Genomic DNA, 23,437 nt, shown 5'->3' with positions numbered 1-23,437 from the left:
TTATACTACATTTGTAGTTAAGGATTCAAGCATTCCCAAAATGAAAAATTTTCCATAGACCATATTAAACAAGATTAGAATTTACAACAGGTATGTAATCATTTCAGAGTAGTATCTCAGTTGGCAACTGACTCTTGGCCACCCTTTACGGTTACTTTTGAAAAATCAATGCACATACTAGAATATATACAGAACTAATATGACATTTCGTGAGATAAAATATCCAGTTAAAAATATTAGTAGATGAAAAGATTCATATATGTATTGCTAATGGTCATTGTCCTTTCTCTCAACTTTCCACTTTGCTAAACTTCATTTTACGACAGGCTCCCTATGTGATACAACAGCCTTTAGATTCCTGGGAATTGTCCTTGGTTCTGAACCAAGTCATTTATTACTGATATCAGAAGGCTTAGGTTCAAATGCCCTGCTCATCTGCAGTGTAGTTCAGACTGTAATTTCACAGGCTGCTGCCTCACCTGTAGGGGTGCCATCTGGAAGGAGGATCACACCTGGTATTTTCTCCCATGATACTCGTGGGCATTCTTCTTTCAATAGTGACATTTACTTTAAAAAAATTAAATACTGCACTTATACTTTATAACTAAAAAGGAACATATGGAATTAAATCAGGGACTAGAATATCAACATCATTCACTGAAGTGGGAATCTTATTTTTAAAACGGCTGCTTATGATATCTTCTTGGATTAGATACATTAAATGAATTTTTTGATACCTTCAGTATAAGGTGTTTTCTAACTTTTTTAGTTCAAATAGCTGAATTACTATTACCCCTCTAGGCAAAATTTGACTATTAAAGAAAAGGAGAGTTACAAATAAAATGGAAGAGTTAAACTGAAGGATGTTAGCAAAGAATCAATAATCTAAAATATTTAAAGATAAAAGATTACCTGCAACAAATACAGAAGCCTACACAATCTAATCATAATTTCCAAGTAGTATATCTCTGAATCATAGTATTTGATAACATTTTTTCCAATATTACTCTCAAATTCTGTAACATTAACTGTAGAAAGAATTTTTTTATGTGACTGGAGCTAGCAGTCAGTTATTAACTGGAAACAAGACATTTTAAGTAAAAACAAACAGATTTGCTTGCCAGCATTTTTTGAGGATATATCCACTGACGGGAATCCTCAGCATCTTCCCTGTCTAAACCAGATTTTAGATAATATCCAAGTTTGGTTATTTTAAATAGAAGAAAAACAAATCTATGAGCACTTGCCAAGTGAGGAATCCTCCTGGAATTCCATGATTTCTACCCTCCTACTCCTAGCCTTCAAACTAGGAGGAGGAAACTCAGGAAGGAGAAAACACTAAACAATGCTGTGGAATGGAGTGAGTAAAACAATTTGTTCATAGACAATTTACAATCGTTTGTGAGTAAAACAATTTTACCTACTCCATTCCACAACATATGTTTAGTGTTTTCTCCTTCCTGAATTTTTCCAAAATAGTCATTTTGGTTTGCACGGAAAAAACCACTGTATCCTTTATATAGTCTTGTCAATAGTTTGTGTTCCTATTAAACTGATTTTACATAAATAAGCAGGCAAACAAACATAATAAGCTCTTGGTAAACAATGCCAACTGAGAGAAGCAGAGCAGTGGCAGCATGCTGAAAGTGGGTTTATGTGTTCAGAAAGAGCCACAGGAACCTAGCAATGTGTTATATAAAAAGAACGCAGAACATCATGAATTTGGTGAATTAGTTAAATGCAGGTTGGTTATGGAATCTGGATTTCACAAAAGACAAAATACATTGTCATAATGTCACCTCTCCAAGAAAATCTTCCTTGATGTCCCATGTCAGGTCAGGTAGCCTTTATAATGTGACCCAAATTACAAGCTGACTTACTATCAATGCATAGAAATGACCATTCTAAAGCAGAATTTCTCGATATTGGCATTAATGACATTTTGGGCCAGAAAACTTTATTTGTAGGCACTTTCCTGTCCATTGATGAATGTTTAGCAGCATTCCTGGGCTATACCCACCGCACCATTATCGCCACCCAATCCACAGTCTCAAATTCTAACAATCTGAAATGTTTCCAGTGATTGCTCATGACTCAAATATCCCCAGGAGTGTGAAATTGCCTCCTCTTCCACATCACTGAAAAACCACTGTTCTAGAGGTATCCGAAACACAAATAAATAAGCATTCTTTCCTAATCTACTGTGTTCTCTGCTTAAAAAGAAAAAAAAGTACCAAAGTTGACCAGGAGCAGTGGCTCACACCTGTAATCCCAGCACTTTGGGAGGCCAAGGTAGGCAGATCACCTGAGATCAGAAGTTCGAGACCAGCATGGCCAATTTGGTAAAACCCCGTCTCTACTAAAAATACAAAAAATTAGCTGGGCATGGTGTTGCACACTTGTAATGTCAGCTACTTGGGAGGCTGAGGCAGGAGAATCGCTTGAACCCAGGAGGCGGAGGTTATAGTGAGCTGAGATTGGGCCACTGCACTCCAGCCTGGGGAACAAGAGTGAAACTCCACCTCAAAAAAAATTATCAAAGTTAAGGTGTACAGAATGCAATGTAATCTCTATTTAACTCACTGTTATCATAGCCTTAGATATTAAACATTTGAACTGCAAAGTTTTTTCAATTATTCCCCAGCCTATCACTTGACCCTTCCATCTTAAAATATGGTAATGCTAACCACCTAATTTGTCATAAATGTGATAAGGAAATTACACAAGAGTTTTCAAAGTAATTATATAAAATCCTTTTTGATAAGATGCTTTCCTTACAGCTCTACAGTGACTGATAAAGATTATATTACACTGTTACGCACCTGGCAAAATACTGGCGGCTGATGATAACACTCAACAGGGATACCTTTACCCTTTGCACTTACTTGCCATAGAATAGGTAGAAAAAATGTTGTGTTGGCATCTATATATACACACAGACATCTCTGTACAGTGTTTAAGGTATTTTGCCAAGATAAATTTCTCAACATAGAATTCTTGGATTAAAGGATATGCACATTCAAAATTTTGATATGTATCATCAAACTGCCCCACAAGACTATGACAATTTTTATTCCCACAATTGTATGAGTGGAATAAAGACCTAAATGTAAAAGGGAAAGGTATAGAGTTTATGGAGAATATTTTCATGTTCCTGTAGGAAAAAAGTACTGATCATAGAGACCAATACATTTGACTATGTTAAAATCCAGAACCTCTGCTCATAAAAACAATTAAGTCACAGAGTCTGAAAAGACACTGGCCAGCCACACACATATATACATTTGTAAATTTTACATTTCCAATGAAGAATACAAATTGTTCAAAGAGAGCACACAACCCAAAAGAAAAATGGGCAAAATAATTATATACAATTACTTCATAAAACAAAAATATATTACTTCATTAGTAATTCAAACACAATGAGAGACTACTACATGACTACCAGATTAGCAGTCACAGGGTTGAGAAGTCCATGGAGGCATGAAATAAAATTTTTCTACAGTACTTTGGAAAAGTACAGTACTTCTGCATTGCCTAATAATGTCTACGAGCAGCACACCCTGTGATCTAGCAACTCTAATCCTAATTGTATACCTAGACATGAGTGCTTAAGTGTAACAGCACACATGTACAAGTATACTATAGTATTGTTATTTGCATGACAAAAAACTGGCAAGTATTCAGTGCCCAACAACAGTAAAATTAAAAAAACACTTCCCTAAGATGTGTTTTCTTGTGGTACATTCATTCAAGGGCATCTATAGAAATGAAAATAAATTATCCTTATAAGCAATGTAAATGAATGTTATGAACATGACTCAGTGAAGAAAGCAAAAAACCACATTTTAAAACAAAAAAAGATGTTTTGCTCTATTCATATGAATTTTAAAAACTGGTAAACATAAACTACACTGTTTAGGGAGGTAAGTATAAGTGGTAACAGCAAAAAGAAAGGCAAGGAAATGATTATCATAAAGGTCAGGAGAGTCATTACCTCTGGGGTAGGAGATGTAACTGAGAAATGATATTTGGATGTCTACTTTCTATATTTTCATCTGGCTGATAATCACACAGATGTTCATTATATAACTATTTGTTATCCAGTGCCTGTAAGTTTGTGTAATTTTCTGTGTATATTACATTTCATAACTAAAAAGGTTATACAAGGAAGATTTGTATGACTAGCATATATAATATACAATAATATGGGTGAAAGCAAAAAGAACAGATTCATATCTGCTTATAAATGGTTATAACGTGTGGAACAGTACACAATTAGAGAATTGATTGCCTCTGTGGCTGGAATATAATAGCAGAGGCATAGGAAGGGAAGGAGACTAACTCTTGAATATAAACTCTTTCGTATCTTGTGAATTTTGTCTCATGGTTATATATTATTTGTTCATAAAATTTTAAAAAAGAAAAATGAAAAGGCTAATAATCACAAGCTAAAAAGACAAGAGTTTTTAATACTTTATTTTGGAAGGAAAAAGTGAGGCTGATTTTTAGAAAGAAACAATATTATAGGAAAAGATTGTTAGAGAGGTTTAAAAAAGGAAAAACCAATAAAGTGCTATATAGAAGAAATCCACTTTTAACCTATGTTTTTATATTTAAAGAAAAAGGGTGGGAAAATCTATAACATTTAAACATTAACCATAAGAAAATTATAGTTAGTTATGAATACCAAACAAAGATGACTAAAGAATCAAAAACATTATCAGGAACAAAGAACATTAATAATGATAAAGAAGCCAAACTATGAATAACACATAATAAAGTAATGTGTATGCACCTAATAACCACATAAAAATACCTGAAGCAAAACCTGATAGAACTGAAAAGAGAAACAGACAATCCTGAACCCTGGGTAGAAATTTCATTCTTTCAGTAATTAACAGAATTAGTAGACAAAATAGATAAGGATTTTAAAGACTTGAACAATACAATCAACCAACTTGACTCAAATGGCAATTATGTAACACTCCAACAATAACAGAGAAGTTCATTCTAAATCAATCTGTAACATACAATGAGAGAGACGGTAGGCTAGGCCATAAAGCAAGTCTAAACAAATTTAAAAGAATGATAGCATATAGAGCATGTTCTCTTATCACAACCAAATTAAATTAGAAATTAATACAGAAAGATATTTTAAACATTTCTTAACACTTAGAAGTTAAACATGCTTCTAAATAATCCGTGGACCAAAGCAGAAATCACAAGCACATATTTTGAATTGAGTAAATCTGTTGGATGCAGCTACAACAGTCATTAGAGGGAAATTTATAGGTTTAAATGCGATGAAAAAAGCAAGGTACAGTACGTAGAATATGCCTACCTTACACTGAATATAAGCTTCATTGCTTTATCCTGCCTAGAGCAGTGCCAGGTATATAGCAGCCACACTATTTCTTAAGTGAATGAGTATGCCAAGGGGTAGAAATATACATACATGTTTATAATACAGTGAAATATTTTAAGAAGGATATACTAGAAACTGGTAACAGATTTTCTTGGGGACTAGGGGTGAGTCCTGAGTGATAGGGTTAAAGATTAAAAAAAGATAAAATTTATTATATCTATATATTACTCAAAAAATGACAATAAAATTTTACATGTATTAGCCACAAATCTCTGTAAGAGAAGCTCCTATTTACCTATTACTTAACTTGATCACTACCTTCCATGCAAGAATAAGAATCACGGTGATAACTGCCACTTACTAGGTCCCTATAATATGCTTGCTACTGTTCTGCAAGATTACTTTCTTTCTCTCACCTTCCAACATACAGTCCCATTTTTTTAAGTCTTGTGGACTTCTGGAGAACATAACTTAGCATAAGAAATAATTTCCTCTTCATGTTCTAAAGTTTAAAAAACTTGTGTCAGTTTAAGTTTTTCTCCCACTAGATGGCACCCTCATTTAATCAACAAAAGACTGACAGTCAAATCGGTCCTTTTCCACAAACTGTGGAAAACTGTCCAATAATCAAGTCTATCAAAAGAAAAAGTGAATCTTTAAAATCTTTCCAAAGGCATGTGTACGTCTTATTCCAGATGCACCAGAACAGCTTCTAAAACAATATTGCCAATCCACCATGACGGGTGAAAAATTTCATTAACGATAACTGGATATTCCACTCTTAAAACTAATTCATGATGGCCAGGCATGGTGGCTCATACCTGTTATCTCCACACTGGGGAGGCTCATGAGGGAGGATCCCTTGAACCCAGTAATTTGAGATCACCCTGAGCAAGAGAGAGAGACCTCATCTCTACAAAGAAAATTAAAAATTAGCTGGGCATAGTGGCACATGCCCATAGTCCTACCTACTCCAGAGGCTGAAGCAGGAGGACAGCTTAAGCCCAGGAGGTCAAGGCTGAGTGAACCATGATTGTGCCACTGCACCCAGGCCTGGGCAACAGAGCAAGACCCTCTTTCTCAAAAAAGGAAAGTAAAACTATAGTATTACCAAGTACCCCCTCTCTTTTTTTTAGACAGAGTCTCCCTCTGTCACCTAGGCTGGAGTACAGTGGCATGGTCTTGGCTCACTACAACTTCCTCCTCCCAGGTTCAAGCCATCCTCTTACACTGGGATTACAGGCACACACCACCGTGCCAGGCTAATTTTTGTACTTTTAGTGGAGATGGGGTTTTACCATGTTGGCTAGGCTAGTCTCAAACTCCTGACCTCAAGTGATCCACCGAGCTCAGCCCCCCAAAGTGCTGGGATTACAGGTGTGAGCCACCATGCCTGGCCCCAAGCACTTTTATTAAAGAGAATTATAATATTACATAGTAACAGTGTGTGCTATGGTCTGAGTGTGTTCCCCAAGTATGTTAAAACTTAATTACCAATGTGATAGTATTTAAAGGTGGGGTCTTCAAGAGGTGATCAAGTCATGAGAGCTTGGAAAGGATTGGGGTCCTTAAAAAAGAACTTGAGGAATTGGGATCATTCCCATCTATTTCTTCTGCCATATGAGGATACAGCAACAAGGCACCATCTTGGAAGTCAAGATCTGGCTCTCACTAGACATTCAACCTGCTGGAACTCTGATGTTGAACTTGCAACCTCTAGAACGCTGAGAAATAAATTTCTTTTGTTTACCTAGTCTCAGGCATTTTGTTATAGCAGCACAAATAGACTAAGACACAGTGATTCTAGAATACTTATGTAGATTTTGGAAGCTATAGGAAATAGTCACTGACAGTATGAGTCAGTATATAAAGAAGAAGACCTCATTCTGTTTCCAGCAACAATACATTTTAGGATCTACTGACACTCCGAATACAACAGATATGCTAGGAGGAAAAAGAACAATTTATTAGATGCATCAGTAAGCTGGTTTTCACCTTGAGAGCATTTGCTAAACCTAGCGAACAAACAGGAAACAGGAAACAAAGCTCATAGTTCAACCAGAGTGAGGACTCTAAGAAGAACCTGCCCTAAATAACAGAGCTGGGACAAACATATCTACAAAACAAATGTGAATTTACAATCTCATCTGCTGTTGCCCACTGCTCCAATTCAGTTTAGAACCTTGGTGCTGTGTAGTCAAACACATACTTCCTCTCTAACTCCACCCCATCTCCAATAAACATAAGACAGACCCCAAACATACAACCCTGATTTACAACACCAGGGGGACAGGAAAAAACCTAAAGTCAATAATGTAAAAATAACCCTTCAATACATTCTTTGCTAACACTGTGGGAAAATGGGTATTCTCATTCTCTTGTTGGTAAGAAAGTCATATGGTACATGGAGGATTTGGCAATAACCAGTAATGCTGCCCTCTCCCTCCCTTTCTCCATCCCTCCAGAACTGGCCTCATGCAATCTTCCTGCCTTGGCCTCACAAAGTGCTGGGATTACAGGTAGAAGCCACCATGCCCAGCCCTTATTAACCCTTTGATCCATCAGTCCTACCTCTAGCAATATAAAATGACATTACACATGTACAAGAATATTCAACACAATATTTGTAATAGCAAAAGATAAAATTCAAATGAGCATTAATTATGTAGAAATGTAATTATCCATACAATTTATTCTACATGAGAATAAAAAAACTTATATTTGCAATATACTTGAGTATGAGTCTAGGCTGGGGGTGTGTGCAGAATCAATCAAATACATGTCTAAGAAAGTTGGTGCACATGTGTGTACAGCCACAAAAAGGAAGGAGAAATCTCTTTATAGAATGATGAAGTGATTTCCAAGATAGAATTTTTAACTGAATAAAAGCAAAGTATAGAACAATATCTAGAATATGCTAACTTTGGCATAAGGGTGAATATATTCATATCTAATACATTAAAAATAACCCCAAAGATAAAAAGAGAATGGTCATCTATCCACAAAGGAAGATGACAGAAGAAAAAACATAATTTCCTGTTATCTTAAAATGTACATAAAAATTACTAAAAACTTGGTAATTTTTTGCATAACTAAAACACAAAATTAAACTAAACAAGGGAAAAAGAAGCAATCCTCCCCAAGACTGAAAAGAAGAAAACACTGAAATCTGGTTGTATGTCAAGTTAGTAACATAAAAGGAGAAACTAGCCACTTCAAGTGACTTAAAAAACAACACAGGAGAGAGATCCAAAATGGCTGATCACTAGCACCTCGGGATTGTAGCTCCCAGTGAAAGCGCAAAGAACGAGAGGATGCCACACCTTCACATGAATTCTTGTTGCTCACGAACCAGGAGATTCCCAGCAAAGGAGCCCCACGGGTCACCAGCGCGACTCTTGTGACCGGCGAGGTGGTTTTGCCGGCACCTTGGAGCGTCAGTTCTTGGTGCAGAGTCAGAAAAGTACCATCAATCTTAACGCCGCTGATTTAGTTGGCATAGTGGGTTGCTCAGATTTCGGCGCTGAGAATCAATAAGTTGGACGTCCACTCAGAAACCCAACTACAAAGACGGTAATTATAAAGACCACAGATGGATAAATCTACAACAAAGGGAAGAAAACAGCCAAAAAAAGGCTGAGAATACCCAAGATCAGAACGCCTCTCCCTCAGCAGGGGATCACAGTTCCTCATCAGCAACGAAACAAGGCTTGATGGAGAACGAGTGTGTTCCAATTACAGAAGCAGGCTTCAACATGTGGATAATAAGAAACTTCTGTGAATTAAAAGAACTTGTTCTAACCCAATTCAAAGAAACTAAGAACTTTGAAAAAAGGTTTGACGAAATGTTAACAAGAATACACAATTTAGAGACGAAAATACGTGAATTGATGGAGCTGAAAAACACAATACGAGAACTATGTGAAGTATGCACAAGTTTTAACAGCCGAATTGATCAAGCAGAAGAAAGGATATCAGAGGTCGAAGACCAACTCAATGAAATAAAACAAGAAGACAAGATTAGAGAAAAAAGGATAAAAAGGAACGAGCAAAGTCTCCAAGAAATATGGGGCTATGTGAAAACACCTAATCTATGCTTGATAGGTGTACCTGAATGTGACGAAGAGAACGAATCCAAGCTGGAAAATACGCTTCAGGATATTATTCAGGAAAATTTTCCCAACCTAGTAAGGCAGGATAATATTCAACTCCAGGTAATACAGAGAACACCACAAAGATATTCCTCAAGAAGAGCAACTCCAAGGCACATAATCGTCAGATTCACCAGGGTTGAAATGAAGGAGAAAATACTAAGGGCAGCCAGAGAGAAAGGTCAGGTTACCCACAAAGGGAAGCCTATCAGACTTACAGCAGATCTCTCAGCAGAAACCCTACAAGCCAGAAGAGAGTGGGGACCAATATTCAACATCCTTAAAGAAAAGAACTTTCGGCTGGGCGCGGTGGCTCAAGCCTGTAATCCCAGCACTTTGGGAGGCCGAGGCGGGTGGATCACAAGGTCGAGAGATCGAGACCAACCTGGTCAACATGGTGAAACCCCGTCTCTACTAAAAACACAAAAAATTAGCTGGGCATGGTGGCGTGTGCCTGTAATCCCAGCTACTCAGGAGGCTGAGGCAGGAGAATTGCCTGAACCCAGGAGGCGGAGGTTGCGGTGAGCCGAGATCGCGCCATTGCACTCCAGCCTGGCCAACAAGAGCGAAACTCCGTCTCAAAAAAAAAAAAAAAGAAAAGAAAAGAAAAGAACTTTCAACCAAGAATTCACATCCAGCCAAACTAAGCTTCATAAGTGAAGGAAAAATAAAGTTTTTTGTGAATAAGCAAGCACTCAGAGATTTCATCACCACCAGGCCTGCTTTACAAGAGCTTCTGAAAGAACCACTACACATAGAAAGGAACAAACAGTATCAGCCTTTCTAAAAAATATCAAAAAGTAAAGAGCATCAATATAATGAAGAATTTACATCAACGAATGGGCAAAATAGCCAGCTATTATTAAATGGCAGTATTAAACTCACATATATCATTATTAATTCTAAATTTAAATTGACTAAATCCCCCAATCCAAAGACAGACAGGCAATTTGGATAAAAAACTAAAACCCATCAGTATGCTGCATCCAGACCCATCTCATATTCAAGGATACACAAAGACTCAAAACAAGGGATGGAGAAAGATTTACCAACCAAACAGAGAGCTAAAATAAATAAAAAGCAGAAGTTACAATTTTTGCCTCTGATAAAATAGTCGTTAAAGCAACAAAGATCAAAAGAAGCAAAGAAGGACATTATATAATGATAAAAGGATCAATGCAACAACAAGAAGAGCTAAAGATCCTAAATATATATGCACCCAATACAGGAATACCCAGACATACAAGACTAATAAAGAGACTTAGACTCCCACACAGTAATAGTGGGAGACTTCAACATTAATATTAGACAGATCAATGAGACAGAAAATTAACGACAATATCCAGGACTTGAACTCAGATCTGGAACAAGTAAACGTAATTAACATTTCTAGAACTCTCCACTTTAAATACACAAAATATACACTCTTATCAGTACCACGTCATATCAACTTAGAAGTTTAAACGAAATGTTGGTTGGCTCCTTGTTTGTTATTCTCTTCCCTCATTTTCTTTTATGTCTCCATTATTAAGGACAATTATAGGCATACCCATATTTAGACTGCATTCTAGCCCGGGCAATAAAGCAATACCCCCATTCTCTCTCCCTCTTCCTCTGTCTCTTTCTTCCTCTTCTTTATTCTTTTTCTTATTATTCTTAAAAAAAAAAAAAAAAAAAAACCCACAATATTTTGACTGTACATTTCTCATGAGATACATTCTAAAAGAAAAGAAAATGTAATCAAATTTTAAGCTGCACTTAGAAATCTACTGATTAGTAGTAAAGTTGGTGTTAAATGCCTTCACTGCTAAATTATACCAAACATTTAAAGAAATAGTATTGATTACTCTCAAACTCTTCCAGAAAATTAAGAGGGGGGATTTCTTCCAAACTCATTCTATGAGGTTAGCATTACACAGATAACAAAATCAGTCAAAGACACTACAAAAAAGAAACCGCAGGCCAATATCCCAGATGAATGCAGATATAAAACTTCTTAACAAAATACTAGCAAACCAAATCCAGCAGCGCATAAGAAGATCACTTGCCATGATCAAGCAGGATTTATCCCAGAGATGCAAGGATGACAAAATGTACACAAATCAATAAACATAATTCAAAAAAAAAAAAAGAAGGACAAAAACCATATGATCACCTCAATAGACACAAAAAAAGCATCTGATAAAATTCAACATCCCTTCATGATAAATATTCTCAACCAGTTAGGCATAGAAGGAATGTAACTAAACACAATAGAGGCCATCAACAACAAACCCACAACCAACAACATACTGAATGGGGACAAGCTCAAACTATTTCCTCTAAGATATGGACGAAGACAAGGATGTCCACTTTCACCACTTTTCAACAAAGCACTAGTTGGAAAGAAGGGAGTCAAATGGTTCCTGTTTGAAGACAACATGATCTTATACATAAAATCTGAAAACCTCTTAGAACTGACAAACAAATTCAGTAAAGATGCATGACACAAAATCAACATACAACAATCAGTATTATTTCTACACCCAGGGAAAGTAATAAATAAAGAAATCAAGAAAGCAGGCCAGGTGTGGTGGCTCAGGCCTGTAATCCCAGCACTTTGGGAGGCCGAGGCAGGTGGATCACCTGACAATGGGAGTTCAAGATCAGCTTGATCAATATGGAGAAACCCCGTCTATATTAAAACTACAAAAAAATTAGCCGGGCATGGTGGCCTGTAATCCCAGCTACTTGGGAGGTTGAAGCAGGAAAATCACTTGAATCTGGGAGGCGGAGGCTGCAGTGAGCCAAGATCGCACTCCAGCCTGTGAGTCAGAGTGAGACCCTACCTCAAAACAAAACAAGTAAGAACTACCATTTGACCCAACAATTGCATTACTGGATATATACCCAGAGGAATGAAAATCATTCCACCATAAAGAGCAAGATGCACATGAATGTTCATTGCAGCAGTACTCGCAATAGCAAAGACATCGAATTGGAATCAACCTAAATGCCCATTGGTGACAGAGTGGATAAAGAAAATGTGGCACAGATACCCCATGGAATGCTATGCAGCCATTAAAAAGCAAACAACAACAACAACAACAACAACAAAAACGAGATCATGTCTTTTGTGGAAACATGAATGGAGCTGGAGGCCATTATCTTTAGCAAACAAATGCAGGAACAGAAAACCAAATACTGCATGCTCTCACTTGTAAGTGGGAGCTAAATGATGAGAATTCATGAATACAAAGACGAGAACAACCAGACACTGGGCCTACTTGAGGGTAGAAGTTGGGAGGAAGGAGAGGAGTGGGAAAAAAAAACCAAAACTCAGCTTAGTACCGAGGTGATGAAATAATCTGTACAACAAACCCCCAGGATACGAGTTTACATAAATAACAAACCTGTACATGTACTCCCAGATGTAAAAGGGAAAAAAAAAAAAGAGAGAGCCACTAAAAAATTAAATAAAGTTTCTGTACAGCAAAGGAAACAGAGTAAAGAGATCATCTGCAGAGTGGGAGAAAGTATTTGCAAATTATTTATCCATCAAGAGATTTATAAAGAACTCAACAAAATCTAAATAATCTGATCAAAAATGGGCAAATAAACTGAATAAACATCTCTCAAAAGAAGATATAAAAAGGGCCAACAGGTATATTAAAAAATGCTCAACATTACTAATCATCAGGGAAATAAAAATGAAATTATAATGTGGTATTATTTCATGCCAGTTAGAATGGCTATTATCAAAAAGACAAGGATGCAAGCATACAGAAAAAGTGGAATTTTTATATACTGTTGAGAATATAAATTAGTACAGCCATTATAAAAAAGAGTATAGAGGTTCCTCAAAAAACTAAGAATAGAATTATTACATGATCCAGCAATCACACTACTAGGTATATATATCCAAAGGAAGGGAAATCAGTATGTCAAAGACGTATCTGCACTCCCACGTTTATAACAGCACTACTCACTATGGCCAAGATACAGAATCAAACTAAGTGTCTATTAAGACTTGAATGCAGCCAGGCGAGGTGGCTCACACCTGTAATTGCAGCACTTTGGGAGGCTGAAGAGGATGGATCATGAGGTCAGGAGATAAGAGACCAGCCTGTCCAGCAAGGTGAAACCCCAACTCTACTAAAAATACAAAAATTAACTGGGCATGGTGGCGCGCACCTATAATCCCAGCTATTCAGGAGGCAGAGGAAGGAGAATCACTTGAACCTGGGAGGCGGAGGTTGCAGTGAGCTGAAATTGCGGCACTGCACTCCAGCCTGGGCCACAGAGCGAGACTCCATCTCAAAACAAATGAACAAAAAACCAGCCAAACAAAAAGAGTTGAATGGATTAAAAAAATGTGACTTGTATACACCATATACAGTTTACAGAAGACAATCTGTATTTATAATAAATGCTTATGTAACTACAAATACAAGCTGGAAATTTGAAGGGTTTTCTTTTACTTCCTGGTAGAAATAAACGGTATTACTGACAAATATTCATAAATTGTTGCACAATTTTAGAGTTTAAAATCAAAATTAACCAATATTTTGTGTTCTCTTGAGGGCTTACCTGAAAAATTTTTGTAAGGGCAGTTGATTCATGTTCCTGAATAACTTAAACTTTTAATCTTCATAATTATAATACTTTATAACTTATTGAAGACTGAAGAAAAGAAAGGCTAGGAAGTGGTTAAGAGCATAGATAGACAAGAACAAAAGATTGTAAGACTGAAATAATTATACACAAAGGACCTATTCTTTAGATTTCTAGTCTCTTTGCTTTCTTGATTCAGATGTTAGCATATCTATGAAAAAATACAAACCACAATTTTTCTTTCATTGTTCAAGTACTGTATCTCCCTGTTTAATACCCCAAATCCCAATAACTCACATTCATCAGCTAATTTTCATACTTCTGCATACCAACCACGGACAGTCAATTAGTAAATGCTAGTCATACAAAGAGAAAGTCTTCTGCTTTTACAAAGGGCTGTAAGCAAGGGAGAAGCCCTAAGAATGTTCTTCCTCCAAAAATTAATATCCTTTACTTCATGTAAATGATTACTTTCATCTGTTATTTATTGAATTAGCGTAGTAGCAGCTCTCGTGAGTTACAGAGTACTCAAAAGTTTGTGTAACTTTAGAAACTGAATAGCTAATTATTGAGATCTTATGTGTCAGAAACTGTTCTAAGAAATTTACACATATTAACTCATTTAATCCTCACAAAAATCTTATGAAGTAGGTAATGCTATTATTTTCATTTTATAGAGAAGGAAATCGAGGCACAGAGAGGTAACATTCCGAAGAATGGAGGCAGTTTGCCTTTGGAGCAACATTCTTAACCCTGTCATATACTACCTCCGTGCCTTCATGTGCTGTGCATAAAATTATAAACGTCTGTGGCCAGCAAATTTCTGTCTGGGAATATTCCCCTAAAATTCACATTCTGTCATCATTTACTAATGCTAAGCCTCGTGGATTTAGTCTATGTTCTTGCAAAGTCATGCTGAAAACACAGAGGATGTACAGCAACACCACGTGAGTCAATTTCGCTTACTGGGTCAGAATTAGGGATGGTTATTTTGAACAGTTTAATAAGCAGTCAGAAACAAGAAGCCATAAAGAACAGCTCTCAAAACAACTTCTATTGGGAGACTAAAGAGGAAAAAATGAGGACACATACATAAAGACATAGGTATTAACGTCTTCCAGGGATTAAACTGTTTACATTTAACTGAAACAATTTTGTCAAACAGAAATTCCATCTGATAAAAATAAAAATATACAGCACAAAGACTATACTTATCCAGAAAAATCTTTCAAAATAAAGACAAAAATCCTGAACAGGTGCAGACAGAAATCATATTTAGATTAAGCCACGGAATAGTTAGTGGACCACAGTAAAAGAAAACAGATGTACATCTCTGCGATATATGATGCCTACACTGCTATAACGGATTACACGTCCATTAAACATCTGGGCCCAATTCTGGAGTATATTCCATTTTTGTCTTTCCTTGTTGGAAATACTTGTAAAAACAGAGAAAAAAATGCTTAACCATGGTTCATTCTAGATTTTTGCACCCTTATTATGTTATACGTAAAAAAAAAGATAAATAAATAAAGACAGGAGTCTGCGCAATTTAAGTTTAAAATGCTGGTTTACGAAAATGTGGCTATAGATTTAAAATAGCTGTTTACCATTTGCCTACTGTTTCAGCCAATGTGACTGAAACGTGGAGAATAAATTTTAAAAGCATACCTGCCCCTTGTTTAATTATGTAACTAATGTTTTCCAGCTTCTCAAATCAAAAATCCTAATGAAAGTACCAAATAAAGTTAGGGACTTATAGGATTAAGAAGATACCATAAATGTTATTTCCAATCTACAAAGATGATTAAAAATAATTTAGCACAAGCCTTCTTGGCGCCTTAAATGCAAATTTTATTAGAGAAATAAGGCCATACAGAGCTGACTGCCACAGAATAACTGCTGTTAACTTACAGTGTCCAATGTCCCACCTAGAACACTTAAAACAATTGCTAGACTTCAACTCACTTAAAACAAGGAAAGGCAGACAGTGTGATAATGCAAATGCTTAAGTTACACCTTTGTGGTGAGGAAGAAGAAAAGTTCCTATTTATCACTTCCTGGACACACTGTTTTGTTTTTCATTACTTCAGGGTTTCCAAGCACCTTGGCTTCTGAACAACAGGCTCCTTTCATCTCAAGCTCCAGTGACTGGCTTCCTGATAAAGGCAGAGGTCTTACCCGACCAATGCTCTAAAGTGAAAGGTGCCCTTTATTTCAGTATGATGAGGGGTCCCCAGATCCCAGGCCATGGACAGGTACTGGTCCGTGGCCTGTTAGAAACTGGGCTGCACGGCAGGAGGTGAGTGGCAGGCAAGCATTACCACCTGAGCTCCGCCTCCTGTCAGATCAGCAGTGGTATCAGGTTCTCAAAGGAGCGTGAACCCTGCTGGAACTGCGCATGCGAGGGATCTAGGTTACATGCTCCTTATGAGAATCTAATGATGTGAGATAGAACAGTTTTATTCCAAAACCATCCCATCCCCACCCCCCAGTCCATGGGAAAACTGTCTTCCATGAAACTGGTGCCTGGTGCCAAGAAGTCTGGGGACTGTTGAGTTATGAATACAAACTAAAAAAAGAGAAACCACACAAGCTATTTAAAATAGAGGAAAATAATGTCAAAAGTCACTTGTACAAAGGATAAAAGATAAGAGAAGTCATCAAGAAGAGAGTGACACAACAAGACTTTAGTAACGCCCAGAAGTAGCTGGCATTCCTAGGCTACTGCTACAAGAACCCAGGGCTAAGGTTACATAGTGGATGCTGGAATTTCAGCATGCCTGTCCAGTGGGAATTGGAAGCACAAAAGAAACAGCTTTTGTCAGCAATACACTAGAGATAAAGTAAGAAGGGAAGAAATGCCCTGGCTTCTCCTTTTCTTGAATCTTGGGATATTTAGAGTTTCCAGTGTTTCCTATTAGATTCTCCAAACTCAGTAGAAGTCAGCCATCACTGGAGCCTGGGAAAGGCAGCCTGCGGGGTTAGCCCTCCTTAGCACAGAAGAAAGCAGAAGGGTACAAAAGGGATTTGAGGGCAAACAAGCCCAAGACCAGTACAACTTTCAATAAAGCTCACATCATAAAGACAATCTCATGAATTCATTCAATATAGCTAATTGCAGTTATTATACCAGCTGGGTCTAGGAAATCAATTGCATATTAATAACTCTAGATCATCTTTCAGATTTGGAAGTGAAAAATCCTAGAACATCAATATCCAGATTCTGCTAGGCAGAGCAAGAACTATCCCATTACTTATTGTAATCAGATATGTAATAATGTTCAACTGAGGTAACAGAAAGTTTAGACAAGTCTTTCTTTTAGTTTGCCTATAAAATCTATGTTGGAGTAATTTAAAAGATGCATTTTCCAAGAAAAGTAAAATATATGACATAAACTATTTAAAATTCTTGTCATATATGCCTCAATGTACTTTCTCAGAAGCATCTTTTCATAGTCTTTAAAGAAATGTTAAAATTTTAATTCATATCTACTACTTCAATTAATGAGAAATCAGAGTCCTGATACAAATTCTTTGGTGTGAGAATACTGATATGACTAAAGATTGTATGAAATGAATCTCAGCATTAAAAAAAAAACATACTGTTTCACATACAAAATAGTAGCCGTCAACAATTGTGACTGTCATCAGCTCTAGACTGGAACTCCCTATGCTACTGCATTAAATCTGAATACTCCAAAAGTTCCTTGAAATGTCTGTTTTGCTAGGATTATAACTATTCATTCAAAATTTATTTAAAAAATTATAAACAAAATTCATTTTCAATTTTTTTGATAAACTTATTTCATAAAAATATTATCTACCAAATAGAATATTAAGAAAAAAATTATTTCAAAATAATTTAAAAATCTTTATTAGAAATACTATCTAGTTTATTTCTGTCAAATGACATATCAATAAATCAAATCAGCTGTCAAATACCACTAATTTTTGTTTGTTTGAGACTGGGTCTCACTCTTGTCACCCAGGCTGGAGTACAGTGGTGTGATCTTGGCTCACTGCAACGTCCACCTCCCGGGTTCAAGCCATTCTCCTCCTTCAGCCTCCCGAGTAGCTAAGATTACAGGTGCCTGCAACCACATCCAGCTAATTTTTGTATTTTTAGTAGAGATGGGCTTTCATCATGTTGTCCAGGCTGGTCTTGAGCTCCTGACCTCAAGTGACCCACCTGCCTCAGCCTGCCAAAGTGCTGGGATTACAAGTGTGAGCTACCATAACCAGCATCCATTAATTTTATTTTCCCATATATTTAAACATAAATATTCTGTCTTGACTCAAGATTTTAACAGCAAATTATAAAGCTACGTGATATACCTTCCTTTTAGTATTTTAATAACAGCAATAAATTCTATTTTATTTGATAACGGACATTGATTACATGGCCCAATAGATTAGAAAGACAGGACATTCAGTATGATAATAGTGGCAACAGAATGTTAATTTTGATGAAACAGTCCTAATAAGTCCTTATTAGTCCTTGGAGGGGAGGCTTTTGGGCAAACACTTAGGTATCTAAACCTTTTCTGCAAACACTTAGGCATCTAAAACCAACCAAACAAAAAATAATAATAAACTCTGATTAATTAGGTATTCAGTATATTGTTACTTTTATTATTGTAATAGAGTAGAAAAATAATTTATTATGATTTTTAAGGTAAAAAAGATAATTTATCACTTTTAAAAAATTATGAATAGCCAATAAGCACCATTTCAGAATAAACTGCCATAAGAAGACTGTAGCTATTTTTAAAAATTATACATTACAGCATCTAATGTAGCTATTTAAAAAATAATGTCCCCATTCTGCCATGTATCAAATATAATTAAATTCAGAAAAACTATTATCTTATTCATTACTTAAAAAATATTTTTTCATTTCACCAATGAAAGTAGTCTTTTTCTGTAAACACTCACCATCCACTCAGATATAATAACATCCACTTTTTCTACAGGAAGATGAACTTCTTCGATCTTTCCTTTAATTAGTGTAATAGTATCTTCAAGTTGATTTAGTCTGAAAATTATCACAATGAATTAGATTAGGTTAAACAGATTCCGAAAGTTAGTCAAATTACATAATTTTTTGCCAACAACTCATATTGTTTTGTAGGACAAAAAAGTATGTTCAATCAAAGTTTAGTTGTCCTTTAGATAATATAATTATTTTATGTTTACTCCATGAATGCCCAAGAATGTTTCTGGTTAATATGGCAACACAGTAAACCAATATTTAAAACTTGAGTCTAAAAAGAAATCCAAACTTTATCAAGAATAACATGTCAATGAAATCACGTGTCTTAAAAACAAAAAACCACAAGGTGGTAAAGACAGACATATAAGACATACAAAAGTATGGTTTAAAGGGAAGCAGTGTGTCGGTCACAGGGATGAGAGAATGTGAAGCCCCAAGCCCTTAGTTTAATCCCCAGATACCCTAGCATTTGTTAGCTATGTGGACCTTCACCAAATTTTAAGTAATTTCATTGAGCCTGTACTGCTCATGTGCAAAAGAGAATGACAATACTGACCCGATATACTTCACAGGCTATTAGGATCAAATGCTTGTGAAAGTTATACAGGTATCTATAAACAATAACGACATTATCATCAACAACAAAACATGAAGTGTCATGCAAAACCTGAGATCCTATCACTATCAAAAATTATTTAACCTTGACCAGTGGCATTCATTAGATATTTTTATGTGCTTGATCATAAGATTAGCACATATTTTCAACATCCCGTTCTTTTGTAATATGAAACAACTTTTTCTTAAACTGCCAAGGTAAAAATATTTTAGATTTGCAGGACATATGATCTCTATTGCAACTATTCAACTGCTATTACTGCGTGAAAGAGGCAATAGACAATACGTAAACAAAAAGGCCCAGACGTATTCTAGCTTTACTTACAAAAACAGGTAGCTGGCCCATGGACTGAGGTTTACCAACTCCTATCCTACAACAATATACTGCCAATATAGAATTCTCTATGTAGAGAAAAGTATCTCCAAGAATATAGGCAAAATACATTTCAGACCAAGAGACAATATTCTGTTTCACTACTGACATAAATAGACAATGAAGGAAATATTAAAAAATTAGTTCAGAAAAAGAAAACTGGTCCTAGATGGTCAGGGAAAAAGGAAGGAATGAGAAAAATGAACATGTGTGGGTGAATGAATACATAAGATCAGATGTCAAATCTAACTCACATGAACCAGAGATCTCACCCAGTGTCAAGCTTTACAAATAATTTTTAAAATACAGGGAATCAAGAGGTACAGACTAAGAGATTTGGGATATTAAAAGCAGCTGCTTCAGTCCTTCCTTCCCTAAATGACTACATAATCTCTGGCTCAGAGTAGAAAAGGTCTTCAAATGGGGTGCATAGGTTATCAACTCACACAGTAAGAAGCCTTGCTCTATGTGCCAGATTAATCTCTACTTCTTCTAAGTCTCCTGATTGCCTATACCTTTGAAATTATTAATAAAATTTAAAGCTGGGTAATCTCTCGGGAATACTGGGTAATTAAGTTCACGTGAGTCTGACTTGAAATTAAGTTAGCTCAGAATAGTGCTGTGTGCAGGACTCTCTGTTATACCCATAAATCACAAAGGCTAAGGAAATTTTTCTAGCAAGAAAAAGGAATTTTAAAAAAATTGGCAGAGGATTGAATCCTAGGATGTTTGCCTACCTAACCTTGGTATGAAATGGCAAGATTTAGAGAACTAGCTAGTGGGCTGATAGGGAATAGTACACAGAAGAGAAGATAGTGAAAAATCCCATTCTCTAGCTGTTACTAGAGTTTCTAATAAATATCAGTCCTTTCAAAGAGGGAATAATGGCAAGAGAAACAGTTTTTCCTCTCACTGAAAGACGTTTTTATGCTTTTATGTCTACCTGGAAAGATGAAGTATTCACTAGGAAAGTAATGAACATAAAACTATGAGTTGCCACAAAGACAATGCAGCTAGTGGACAAGTTTAGGGGACGACTATGTTCTCCGAGTATTCAGTAAAAAAGACAAGACATGATTTTACAGAGAAATACCAGAAAAGCCTGGAGATTCACTATCAGCAAACACTCTCAACATTTACTACTGGCATAAATTATCCGGGAAACACACCACTTATTTTATATACTACTGAGTAGAAGGGATAACTGGATTGATGATTGATCCCCAAATGGCCGTTAAGAAATTCTTCCAGGTGGTATGACAACCAATCTGCCGCAGTGAGTAAAAGCAGGATTGCAGCATACCTTCCCTAAGAAGGGTAACTGCCGTACTCTCTTCTCCACATATAAAGAAAACAGTCCTTCTGAAGGAGCAGGCATGCTAGGAGTACAAATGAACTTAAATTGGCTTTATGATAACAATATAATGTAATGCTATGAACATAGGTGACAATGTATGTAGAAATTAGCAACTCCCCATTCTCAAGTACTTTATGTAATCTATTAGGAGGCCAAGAGAATATTCAGGAGGCACGATCTGATTGACTGGTTCAGTTAACAAGTATGGAGCCCGCCCAATGTTTTTAATATAGAAAGGAAAAAAAAAATCAATGAGAGGAAAGAAAGGACAAGGGAAAAAACAACCAGTTCATTGAGAAGAACTCAATCATTTTTGAAAAATGACATAAAAAAGATAAATCAGATGAGGCTTCTATGAATAAATTATTAACAAGCTTTGTAGGGGACAGTTCAAATCCTGGTGGTCATTAATAGTTTTTACAGATTTATTCTTTGCATAAGTGATTGCAGAAAACAATAAAACAAAAGATACCTGAGAAATATATGGCAAGGAGATAATGATCAAAGTCAGAAGGCAGTGGGGAGTAAGAAATTCAAACAGCTGACCCATGATTCATAGCCAACATTTACTGGGGGATGTTCATCCCCAGCGTGAATTTTCCATTTAAAGTGACTTAATGTCCTTGCATTGTCTGGGAGGAGGTTAAAAATATTGACAATAAGCCAGTTGTGGCAGCTCACACTTACAATACCAGCACTTTGAGAGGCCAAGACAGGAGGACTGCTTGAGCCCAGGAGTTCAAGACCAGCCTAGGCAACACAGGAAGAAGAACTTGTCTCTACTAAAAATAAACAAACTAGCCAGGCATGGTGGCATGCGCCTGTGGCCCAGCTATTCTAGAGACAAGGGGGAAGGATCAGTTGGGCCTGGGAGTTCAAGGCTGCAGTGAGACATGATTTTACCACTGTACTCCAGCTTGCACAGAGCAAGACCCTGTCTCAAACAAACAAAAAATAATAATAAACTCTGATTAATTATGTACTCAGCATCTTGGTACTTTTAATACTGTAATATATTTATAGCTTCTTTCTAATATCTGTATTAAACATCATAAAAACAGTTTTGTTTCTTCATATCCAATTCTTATACTTTTGTTTTTATATTAGCACATTGGCTAAGATCTCCTTTATGGTGTTGGATAGAAGAGGTGATGAAAGGTATCCTTGTCCTATTCCTGAACTTAGAATGCTTTCAATGCTTCATCTAGATACTGGCTATAGGTTTTGTTTTTGTAGATACTCTGTATCAGTAATCCCCAACCTTCATGGCACCAGGAACCAGTTTAGTGGAAGACGATCTTTCCATGGACCTGGGGATGGGAGATAGTTTCAGGATGAAACCGCCACTTCAGATCATCACCTATTAGATTCTTGTAAGGAACGCACAACCTAGATCCCTGGCATATGCAGTTCACAATAGCATTCTCACTCTCATGAAAATTTAATGCTCTTGTTGATCTGACAGGAGGCAGAGCTCAGGACTCACCCACTGCTCACCTCCTGTTGTGTGGCCCAGTTTCTAACAGGACACCAAGAGGTACTCATCACATCCTGGGGATTGGAAACCCCTCCTCTTTATCATATTAAGACATTGCTTTCTAACTCAAGTTTGCTAACAGTTTAAATACATAGGTATATTGAATGGATACTAAATTTTATCAGACTTTTATACTGCATCTCTTGAGATGATCTCAATAGATTTTTCTGATTTTCTCATATTTAACCAACTTTGCATTCCTAGAATAAACTTTACTTCTCAATATATTATTCAGTTTTTCTATTTTCTTTCTTTTTTTTGAGACAGTCTTGCTCTGTCACCCAGGCTGGAGTGCAGTGGCATGATCTCAGCTCACTGTAACCTCCACTTACAGGGTTCAAGAGATTCTCCTGCCTTAGCCTCCCAAGTAGCTGGGATTACAGGCATGTGCCACCAGGCTGAACTAATTTTTGTAGTTTTAGTAGAGATAGGGTTTCCCCATGTTGC

At 36.4% G+C, this 23,437-nt stretch overlaps 1 protein-coding gene across 3 annotated transcripts in view; it reads right to left on the bottom strand.

Moving 5' to 3' along the window:
* PRMT3 (protein arginine methyltransferase 3) overlaps positions 1-23,437 on the bottom strand; it is a 139,936-nt gene that overhangs the window by 77,327 nt on the left and 39,172 nt on the right. For all 3 annotated transcript variants that reach the window (XM_074401235.1, XM_003919914.4, XM_074401236.1), the window contains exon 10: positions 19,051-19,150. In XM_074401235.1, coding sequence (XP_074257336.1) covers positions 19,051-19,150 — 100 coding nt within the window. The remainder of the gene's footprint in view (positions 1-19,050; positions 19,151-23,437) is intronic.

Source organism: Saimiri boliviensis, chromosome 6 (genome assembly GCF_048565385.1).
Source record: "Saimiri boliviensis isolate mSaiBol1 chromosome 6, mSaiBol1.pri, whole genome shotgun sequence".
Taxonomy (NCBI): Eukaryota; Metazoa; Chordata; class Mammalia; order Primates; family Cebidae; genus Saimiri; species Saimiri boliviensis.
The sequence above is the reverse complement of the archived record's forward strand: the minus strand, read 5'-3'. Positions and strand labels throughout refer to the sequence as shown.